This window comes from Pundamilia nyererei, unplaced genomic scaffold (assembly GCF_000239375.1).
Source record: "Pundamilia nyererei isolate P.nyererei 1_Seehausen unplaced genomic scaffold, PunNye1.0 scaffold00152, whole genome shotgun sequence".
NCBI classification, from domain to species: domain Eukaryota; kingdom Metazoa; phylum Chordata; class Actinopteri; order Cichliformes; family Cichlidae; genus Pundamilia; species Pundamilia nyererei.
The window spans coordinates 1412401-1423850 of NW_005187553.1; the positions used below are offsets into that span (position 1 = coordinate 1412401).

At 38.1% G+C, this 11450-nt stretch overlaps 1 protein-coding gene across 1 annotated transcript; it reads right to left on the reverse strand.

The window, feature by feature from the left end:
* Positions 1-343: 343 nt before the first annotated feature.
* ppp5c (protein phosphatase 5, catalytic subunit) lies at positions 344-8003 on the reverse strand. Its single transcript, XM_005745036.1, has 13 exons — positions 7887-8003; positions 5718-5959; positions 4948-5095; positions 4712-4833; positions 4545-4610; positions 4239-4337; positions 3987-4092; positions 3236-3378; positions 2835-2922; positions 2690-2730; positions 2388-2566; positions 2219-2300; positions 344-1478 (listed from the first exon to the last, which is right to left on the reverse strand). Exons 1-13 carry the CDS (start codon positions 7981-7983, stop codon positions 1416-1418), a joined length of 1476 nt encoding a protein of 491 aa, XP_005745093.1. The 5' UTR covers positions 7984-8003; the 3' UTR covers positions 344-1415.
* Positions 8004-11450: the final 3447 nt, after the last annotated feature.

Genomic DNA, 11450 nt, shown 5'->3' on the forward strand with positions numbered 1-11450 from the left:
TATTATTTACTTCATTTAGTCTCCAATTTAATACTCCTTGCCATCTTCCATATTTTCCATGGATATGAAATCAGAAACAAAATGAATAATTTTTGAAGAAAAAAAAACTTATACAAACCTGCTGTCTTCCATTGCTTTTCCAGTCCTTTGTGATCTATACTTTCCATAGCATTCTTATTTGTAGCCTTTGCTGTTTCTGAAACATATATTAAGTATTTTATTGAAAAAACAATCTGATCATTGTAATTAAACAAAACAAGGTAATATATTTGAAGCTTGTTGAAACTGCAAAGCTGCAAGCTTAGACTGTTAGCTGACGTAAATAAAGATATAGGCATGTTTCTAAAATCACTGGACTGGCTTTTTTATTCAATATTTTTCTCCAAACATTACACAGAATCTTTAAATGATACAGTTATATACATACACATCAGTGTATTTCTTTATCTAAAAAGTTGAGGGCCACTGGACAATGCAGCTGTGCGTTTCAAGACAGGATTGCATTTCTGATGTTTGTGTACTGAAGAAATTCACATACGGGGTTAATAAGTCACTGGTAATTGAACATGTATTGGAGACTAGAGTGCCAACAGTGTTTGCTTTACAAGCTAGTTTGGAGAGAGTGGACTGTGCGGGAACCGCTGGGTCAGTGGCACAATGACGACCGAGGAGATGAACACATGGAGAGCAGCAGTATCTTCCTTACTGGGAAGCAGTGCACGTGACCGAACCAGCTAAATACACCACTAATGGCAAACAGCACCTTTCAGTGTGTACCCAGAGACTTAATACCTGTTTTTTAGACTGGAATCATACATGTAATAAGATTTTGGATTTGTGAGAAATAAACCGACATACTCCAGAGTGGTTTGAGAAACACTGATAGACATGCTGCTTTTCAACCAGTTTCCAAAGCTCTAATCTCTGTGTATGCAGGCCAACAGTATACAATGTTAGGTTTCAGAGTCACAAGATGCACCTTGCAAAAACTGAACAATCATTTTCATTACAGATCTTTGGTAAATACCAGCTATATGATGCCATCTGATGAGCTCACATATTTAGAAACAAAGCAGCTTGAAGGAAACTCGTCAGAAAATGTTGTGGTTGTTTTTGTACCCACTGATGGAACACAAAAGCAGGCAAAGGGACAACGGAAATTGTAATTTTTCAGTTTTAGCCGGTAATGTGAAGGAGTATATCCAGGCCTGGACTGGGCTGGTCTAAGTGATCTCTTCCCATCCGAACTAAACCACACACTTTATGCGTACAACTAGCTGAAGTTTTTTAGGGAGAGGGATCCCTTAGGCTAAGCATGAACAACAGCATGTCCGAGCGCTGGAAGGAACGAGGTGGCTGGGATGGTTCGGATCCGATGAGAGGTCATCAGTGTCACAGACAGATTAGATGGGTCTCTACATCATCCCCAACTGCATTAGCGTGTTGGCATATGCCATGGGCTTGACATTCGGATGAGGCTGTAAAAGGAGATGAGAATTAGATTCAAATTTAAGAAGATTTTTAAAACTCTTAAGACACTACTAGCTAAACTTTTAGCAGTTAATAGTAGTTTAATGTTTTCGGCTTTATTCCACTTGGTTAGGATAATATATGACTCCACTGCTCATCTCAGGGTGTTATGATTGCTAATGCATCATTTTCACAAATTGTCAGATTACTTATAAATTAGGAATAGGGAAAAAAATGGCCTAAACATGAGGGAGAAGTTCATCTCAGTAGTCCAGCAGATGTCACTGTAACACTGTGCATTAAGCTAACCACATATTCAAAATTTGTATAGTGATGATCTTCATTAAAATATCCACTTAAGTGATATAATATCAATGTTGTTTCTAAGTTTCTTATCTTTAAAATTTTTGTTAATGAGAATGAAGTACTTTTAAGTTTTTGTTACACTTCAACCACTTTTCCATTAGCGCAATTCAATCCCTGTTTCATGTAGAAACATCTGAGATATCGCTTCTTTTAATTAAGGACGTGAAAGTGATGTACCTTACTGACTAAACCTCAACATGCACTTTATGTATTACGGGTAAATTTTTAATCTTTTAGGAGACACTGCCTGCACTGCTTTATTTATTAAATAACTATTTATTTCTATATCATCATCATTATTATTATCATTATTATTATTATTATTATTACTACTACTACTATTATATTGATTTTATTAAACTCAACATAACAGGACACTAACCACAGCTGTGAACTGGTGAAATTCTGGTTTGAGGTCTGATCCCCTGAGGTGGATATATGCTCCTTTGTTTCCCATCTGATCACTGAGAAAAAAAAAAGGAGAATACAACAGTTAAAATGTTCCACTTTTTTAACAGTCAACACTTAAGTTAGGTAACTTGATTACTTACCAGTAGTTGGGTGCTGAGAACACGGTGATGCACTTCCCTGAGTGAGTGACCTCGTACCCCTCAGCTTTGACCTCATGACTACGCACAATGAAATCCAGCTTGTTCTGCTCCAGGAAGCGCTCCGTCACATCGGGCCCAAACTGGCAACTCACCCCTCGTTTACTGATCGACCGGCCATTCTGTGTAAGAGGGAGAGAGAGAGAGAGACACAAACTATAAAGCAGGTACTGCCACAAATTGCATCCAGATCTGTAGGAAGCACTGAATTATGCTTCAGTATAAACCTGTGGGTGAGAACTCACCTGTGGCTGTGGATCTGACCAGAGGAGGTCACACATAGGACCTGTGAACGCATGGGGAAAAGTGTTAAATTATACTTGTCATCCCTTTTAAAGGTTATTTCTTATAGCAATTTAAACTGATAATGACTTAAGAGTCTGGCCCCACCTGAGTCTGGAGGCTGTCTATTCCTGTCAATCTTCCTTAAGTCTTCCAATGTGACACCATCTTCACTGAACAGCCCACCGTGCATAACCTGACATGGAGAATTTAATTAGAACTGTGAGTACAGCAATAAAAACACATGAAACATTGTGCAAGAAAAGTGATGAATAAAAAAAAATAGTAATCAGTAAGTTATCTTAACAACACATACTATTTCAGAAGCATAACTGAGGTGACAGAAATTACATACATTAGCATACTCCTATATACTTTATATCTCATCATTTTGAATTAACTTCCACTTAAATGACAACCATAAGAATTAAATCCATACATATTCACAACTTAAGCACAAATAAATTACTCGCCAGTGTCACCTTTTAGTTCACATTCTCAAAGCTTACCAGTACTTTATTGTTGATACACTGTGCAAGAGGAAGCCACTGGAAGACCTCGCTGAAAAGCTGAAACATCTGGGCTGTGTACTTGGCTTTGACCTCCCCTTCAAATCCATACATCTGGTTCATGTTGTCCGTCTCATGGTTACCTGCAGATTTAAAAGTGGTTACTGCGGATTACACAGGACACTTAAATATTTTAATCAGTCATTACTATGGAGGATCAATTATCCAGCAAATGACTTCTGGGTATCGCTCTTTAGAAGAGTTGTTTGCGATTACCTTCTGCAGAATTTAAACTTTCACCACCAGGTGGCAGCATTTCACCCCCTATTTAACAACCTCTGCCATTCACCACATTGCTGCTATGAACTAGAATTTACTCCCAGTTTCTTGTGTGGTTAAATAAATGTTGCACTGACATGTTGCACCATCTAATGGTACAAATTTGTGTGGTTAGTGGTCTGTATTCCATTAAAGTAAAACATGAACCTTTCTTGTTTAGTTGACTATTCTTCAAAACAATATTTTTACAATACATAGACTATTTGAACATAATGCCATAGCAGTTGTTGTTTGATATTCTATCAATATGTTCAGTTAATCATGAAAGATGTTAAATTACTGATAAATTATAGGACTTTGCAGTAGATGCCTTTAAACCCAATGCCAACAGAGATATGTAGTTATCATGATGTACAATATGGCACGTTATAGCAGCCTGAGATCCATGCACAACACTCTTGAGCGCTCTCACCTCTAAGCAAGTGGAAGTTGTTGGGGTAGAGCAGCTTGAAGCCAAAAAGGGTAAGAATGACCTCAACAGAGAAAGAGCCACGATCCACAAAGTCACCATTGAACAGCTGAATGCTGTGGTTAAGCATTATGACGCACAAGTTCTGGACAAGTTTGTGGCATCTGACTGTTACAATTTTAGACACAGAAAAGTACTCCAGTGAACACAAATTTAAAACCAATGTGTGTGAGCGTCAGCAAAAACAAAGGATACATAAGGGTTGGTGTCAGAAGGTAAGCCGTTCAACTTGAAGATGTTGAGGAGATCGTAGTATTGGCCATGAGTGTCCCCACAAATAGTTATTTTTTCTGTCTGTGACAAAGAGAAACAGAACATCTTTAACAAAGAATGGAGAACTTTAAAAAATGGCCATGTACAATCATCTACTACCTGTACTCCCATTATGGGTTTTGTTAGTGTTAGCACTTAGAGAATATGACCACGCTCTAATTTTGTACTCATTACTTGTGAACTAAAAAACTTCACTTCATTCTTGAGTATATGAAGAAAAATCCTCACCTCTTTTAACGTGATTTCAACAAGACTTGGCAGTTTTGACAGAACATCTTTAACTTGCACCAAAATCTGGGAAAAAAAGAAATACATACCAGTTTAATTTGAAGCATACACATATTTCCATTTCCTTGTCTCACTCTACTATATGTCATATAAATAACTATGGTTACCTGATAAGCACACTTTCTGTGCAGTTTCTTCTGATCTTTGAACCAATCCATCATCTCCTTCATGAACTTCAATGTTACCTTCCCGTCTTCAAGTTTTGGGCCTGTATAGTCATCCTCAATCGCTGCACAGTCAAGATTAATATGGTTCACATCACATCTTTCACCTTAATACCTTCTGAATTAAATATTATTATATGACACTAATGTATATTCCTCAAATAAGAAAGCAAACATACTCATGTTTTCAATGTCCAAAGAGTCAACAACAGATTTCTTTGTCTCGTCGCTGGCAATGGCTCTCTCAAAAGCCTTCTGTTTCACAATCTTGTTACATTCTTGATACTTCATCCTTGCATCCTTGTCATTCGGTCGAACCCTCACTACCTATTATCAGGACAGAGACATGAAATAAACACCCTGGTTAACCTTTAACTGGCATTAAAGCATACATAGGGACAAGGTCTTTGTATAGATGCAAAGCTGAGAATGTAAATAGAAACAGAAACATAAAGGATAAAATCTCTCAATTAACATATGTAAAATGAACAATGGTTTTAGTCACATGATGTTCTGTCCCATATCTCTTAAGAGTTATACACATTTAAATCTAGCCCCAACCCTTCTTTGCTTACAGAAGCGTTGAATATGCTTTTTGAAATATCATGGTTAGTGGTCTGGTTTGTGCACTAAACTAGAGACTAAGACAGAACTTCAGAGATCTCTAAGGTCTATCGTTATATTTAAATTATATTGCTTATTATGAGGAAGGCACAACCCCATTAACTGTGGTATGAGAGCCTTCAAACTGGATCTAATTGGCATCATGACAGGATTACAGGATAATCCCCACTTTGTGCTGTTAAGGCAACACAAAGAGCCTAACTGGTGGTGACAGAGCAACAGATGGAAGTGGAGAGCTCTGTACTTTGTTCTATTTCAAGGTTAGACTGGATGGCAAGTGTACATGATGTGTCTTCTAATAATAAAAAATGCTATTGCTTCTTACCGTTTCGTAGTCTTTTAGTGCAGCTTTAAATTTGCCCAGTGCCATGTTGGAGGTGGCACGGCGGTAATATCCCTTAATGTAGTTTTTGTCTACTTCCAGGGCCTTTGTGGCATCCGCCAGGGCATAACCATAGCACTCTGTGCGTAGGTATGCCAGGCTTCGGTTGCTGTAGTATATGGCATTGGATGGATTGAGTTCCAAGGCTTCTGAGTAGTACTTGATTGCATTTTCATAGTCTTTTTCTGAATAAGGAAAAGAAAAAACAAAGTTGGAGTTTAACTGGACCTTGATCATACACTCAAACATAACGTAATGAGTTACCCACTAGTGAAAGAAATTGTAAAAACTACAATGGTGTGTGTTTAGCTGTGTATATCACTGCCATGATACATGGTTTTCTTAATCATAGGACTGTTGAATTATAGCAAAAATAAATTGTTGATCATTTTGGTCAATCACGATTATTTAACATGATAACTATTTATACACAGACACACACACAAACATAATATATACACATATATATTTAATGGGTTTATTTTGAAGGGCATAAACTATATGCAGACCAGTCACCAAACATATTAAGATTTTTTTTAATTCAGCATTGTTTATGAAGAAATCATATCCCCACCTTTACAAACAGACAACAAACTAAATCAGGTTTTACAAGTTTTGCACTATATACAACTAAGAAAATAAAACTGCCAAAACGTACTAGTTCTAGACCATATTTGTTTTCTAATGTGTGCCATATATTTCTTTTGTTTATATATATCCCTCTTGATTGTATATACTTCTCCTGTTGGCTATTTATTCCTGCTATCTAGATAAGATAAGATAAAACTTTATTAATCCCTCGGGTGGGTTCCTCTGGGAAATTCGGTTTCCAAAAGCACAGCACCGACAGAAGTTACAGTTACAGAATATTATACACACACACACACACATATAAATACAGAGACATATATAAAGAAAATATACGAAGGGGATAAATAGAATAAATAGGAATAAAAATAAAAATACAAGTCTACCAAATCTACCATTTATATTTCATTCCAGCAGTTTGTGTGGAGCACCCACAATTTCATTGTACATGTAAAATGACAATTCTATTCTATTCAAGAATCTGACACCAGGAAAAAATATGTCTTATATTAGGAAAGGTAATGGGACTGTAACCTCTGGGAGTGCATGTCTAACATGGTTATATGAATTATAAAGCAGAAAAATACCACCCCGTCCCTCACATAACAGTCTTTTCTTTGCACCTACTCTGACTCATCAGTATCAACCCCGCAGAAGTTTCCCAATTAACCAGCGACAGACAGACCTGTCGTGGGCGTGAAAAATACATCCTGGACAATGTACTTAATACAAAATGTGAATGACGGCTGATAACCTCATATGCATGTTTCACAGATCACCACTGTGTCCAAGCTGGATTTTATATGCTTTGATTTACTAAGGAATCTACCTAAATGAACTAGAAACGCTAGCGCCGGTTGCATAACAGACACTTTCATTATCTATGTGTTTTGAATGGGGGCGCAACGTGACTACCACGTTTCAATGCTAATCGTACGATATTAAAAGCGCCTCTTCAGTGACTTGAAATCTAACTGCATTTCAGATAAACGAATAAGAGTTGAGTTACATTGAAGATTTTGTAACTGCTGCCATGAGTTTAGGGAGCTCTGCCTCACTGCTCTTCCTGTTCAAGCAGCCGCCGGCTAACAGAAAATTCTAGTTCTATGTGAACCTCACCTTAAACTACAATATTAACCCGCTGCGGCGGCTAAATGGAAACAAATCAGTGACTGTTAAACACAGCGCATGGTCATAAACCTTATAACTTCGAGACATTGGATAAATAGGGAAGTTGGTGGTGTAATATACACGACACGAGTGACGGCATGGGTTAACGTCGGTGCTGTCGCTGCTGAGTGTAGTGGCTACTAGCTAGCTGCTGTTACCCATCAGTGCCGCGGATCCCAATGAATGGGGTTTACCATTAGCATGCTCTCTGAGCAACACTAGCTTAGTATTTGCGACCGGCTTTGCTTGAGGTGTACTGCAACACAATCACGCCGCTGCTAACCAATGGTCACAGTGTCAAATTATAAAAAAATACTGAAAAAACACACTGACTTGACAGGTTTTAGAAATTACCTTTAAAGTACTTATTCGCCTTCTCCTTGAGTAGCTCGGCATCATTACCTCCCTCCGCCATCTTCTTCTCACTGCCGTTTTCCGATATGTGCGCCATTGGGATGGACTGTCGTAAAGGTCGCAAAGTTAGGTGTAGTTTTTACCATTTGTCATATTGAAAGTAATTTTACGGGGTGAGCATACGTGTGACATTACGAAACTACAACATGTAACCCTTGCACACTGTTCGGGTCAAAGTTAATAACATTGATGTTATACCCAATTTCAGATTCACCAGTGTGGGTTAAATTATTTCTGGAATAAATAATTCTGGATTTATTATGAGTTACATGTGTATTTCTATGGGATAGTGGTGACAAGTGGTAGAGCTTGACACTGTCATGAGCGATATCTGTGTTCTCATCACATTTGCCCAGGTTTCTGCAGGGACAGACACCATCTGGTTTGACTGATCGTGGAAGAATTTCTAAACAGTAAAATACTAAAACAGCATAGTCGTTATCATATATGGTGCACCCAAGGAACCGAGCTGAGAGGGTGCCGGGAGATCTGAAACAGGTTAGCATAGTGGTGGAGTGGTTAATGCTGTCCTTAGTTACGAAGGCTTCTGGTTCAAATCCTGGCAGGGGGCTCGTTGTGTGGAGTTTGCATGTTTGACTCACTCTAAAGTACCTGTAGTGATTTCCTCTTAGTACTCTGTCTTTCTGCCAGGGTCCGAAGACATGCATGTTATAAGTGCATTATAAATATGTAAGTGCTATATATATTTGTGCTTTGCAAATGAAAGCAAAAATACCCACAATTTAAAAGATCCCATAACAACCAAATTATATTCCAATTATTCTGATTTATCTGAAATTAATATAATTTAGAGTTAGCTGAGATTCCAATAAAAATCAAAAGAGGAACTTGTGGGGTTATAAGATTAGTTACCTGAGCAGTGATTTCAGTGAGTGTGGAAAACACATGCAAATCCCATACACACATGGTTTCCTACCACTGCTTTAGACTAGTTTGCAATAAGCACGTTTTGTGCTTTGAGTGCCTAAAAAAGTAAATGCATTTCATTGTTACATTAATATTTTGCTAGTTGGGTTTTTTGTGTTTTTCAGTGTCCACTAATAACTTCCTTTGGTGTCCTATCAGTAAATAGTGAAAGTATGGTTTTGTAATTGAGGTTCACATCCGTGATAAAAAATAAATAAATAAAAAGCCCCTCTAGTGTTTGTTCTCCCTTCTACAGTATTTAAAGTAGGATTTGGTAGCTGGGGAAACTGTGAGAGAATAGTCACCTGGAAATAAGTCGCATAGTGAATTGTTTTGTCAATTCAAGGAGATTTTTATATGTGTGCAGGCTGTGATCAGCTGTCTTGTGCTGCTACTCCAGTATTCCCTTAAAAAATAATGAGATAATCAGATGTTACATAAGCTGTCACAGATTCTTTTCATCCTTTAGACACTTTAAAGCTAATGTGACAGGTAGAATTCCCCTGAGTGAATGTAATCAGTATCATCACCTTCTATTTAAATTGGTTTGCTACCCTCAGTGTAACCTAAATTTCACCATAAACTTTAGGCAAGCAAAATTTGGCTTCAATTTGTTTTCCAAAATGTTGTGCAAAAGCAAAATTTCCGCAGTAATGAATAGATTCAATATCCAATAACTGATTTAAAAAACAAAACAAACAACAACTCTAAAATAAATGAGGATTTTATGCTTTAAGTTTCCCCTTTAAAAGATCTACTTCCTGGACAATCCTTACCTTTGAAAATAACCCTTTCTCACTCTCCCTTCCTCTCTTTCTTACATATTTCTCAATTTCTGAGTTTCACATATTAAAGTTAATTCTGCAGCTGTATTTAACTCAGCTGAGACACATTATGTAACAAACTGCACATAAACTGTGTGTTTGCTGATATTGGTTCAGCTCTTCATTTGACTTGCAAATCGAATTTCAATGTCAAATTGTATCCACGTTTGAGTTATTTTAGGTTATCAGCCAGCAGGGGTCAGTAAATACATTCACTGATATAGACATAAAACCGGTTTGTTTTGTAGGCAGCCTTAAGCCTCGCGTGAGGTTAACCATTGAAATTTTAAGATGATGAGTAATTTGTTTCAAAAGAATAATTAGTGAAAGACTGACTTAATGATTCATATGTGGGACAATTTGCCGTGGTCTGTCTGGATTAACTGCTTTAAATACCCTGTCTTTAAATATGCACCTGACTAAGCTACAGAAAATTCCCCATTTAATAAATTGTTGGCTCAATAACAAAAAAGTACAGCCTCTGGCACAGTTACTTTGTTTATGTTACATATGCCTCCAGGCTATGTGGGGTTTACATTTCTCTCTGTCACTGTTGTATGCACGCAACAAGACACACTAATGAGGGGACAAGGCACAGGTGCATAGCTCCACAATGTTTTCACTCACACATGACATCTGATGCACCTCAGTCTCATATAATTGGCTTGTAAAATGTCACATGAACCTAAATTTAAATAGAAACTCCTTTCCTTTTCTAGTAGCAATGTACATAGTCACATATGTCTTGTGTACCAGAACATCAGCCCTTTCAGATATAGCTTTGCAGTTTGGTGTATTTGGGTTTTAACTGGTTAGGGTTAGAAGTTCAACAGAACTTGACATGGTGAAGAAAAGCATATGACACAGAGTATACAACCCAGTCCAGTCTGTTGCAGTGACTCACAAGCGACATCCCACCATGAAGAATAAGAGGCCAAGTACTTGGGTGACTCACTGTCCGTGACCTCTACCATACACTTACTAACCTCAGTGTGAGTTCACTTTCTCTTAGAAGATTACCAATGACTCGCCCGCCTTTCTGAGCCATGGCGTGTCTGTGATGGTTTTACTAGTAGCGCTTCAGGGATGGAAAAAAAAACCAAAAAAAAAAACCACGTCAAGATTGACTGAGCATGAGCTGACGTTATAGCGTCAGCCACACATGAGAGTAAATGCAGACAGTGAGTGGGAGAGACAGTGTGGGAGGGAGAGAGGTAGAGAAAGTCTGGCTTGGTGGGAGGAGGGAAGAGGGAAATTGCTGTCCTCTCGGGTGCACGATGCATGGGCGTTTTGGTGGTGGGGGGGTCCTGAGAAAGTTAAAACAAACACAAACGGAGGAGCACAGAGATATACGAGCAACCAGAGACAGACACTGATGAAGGTCAGTGGGAATGTGAGTGACATTCCAGGTCCACAAGCCAATAAATGATGAGGTCTCAGAGTGCTTGGAGTATATTGTTACATAGGCTTGTTCCAGACCTTCTTAGTATTTATTGTTTTGTAGCGCATAGTAGTAGCGATTGTGTGATTGTGCCCTACCCCCCAACTCTTTTACTATATCCCTTTAACCATCTTATCAGACCCGGCGAGTATTATGTATAAGTTGAGACAACAACAGTTTCTTCTGCTCTACTCTGTGAAAATAATTCACTAATGAGCGCTTGACTTCAGGGAGTCGGTGGGGGGTCACGTTTATTTGAACCACATGTTTTTCTAGTAGGCAGGGCACAGGACTTAAAGCCAAATTGAAGAT

Coding starts and splice junctions, on each gene's coding strand:
- ppp5c (XM_005745036.1), bottom strand. CDS start 7,983: ATGGCGCACATATCGGAAAACGGCAGTGAGAAGAAGATGGCGGAGGGA. Junction 5,096..5,717: donor CACTAAAAGACTACGAAACG/GTAAGAAGCAAT, acceptor TCCTGATAATAG/GTAGTGAGGGTTCGACCGAA. Junction 4,611..4,711: donor ACAGAAAGTGTGCTTATCAG/GTAACCATAGTT, acceptor TTTTTTTCCCAG/ATTTTGGTGCAAGTTAAAGA.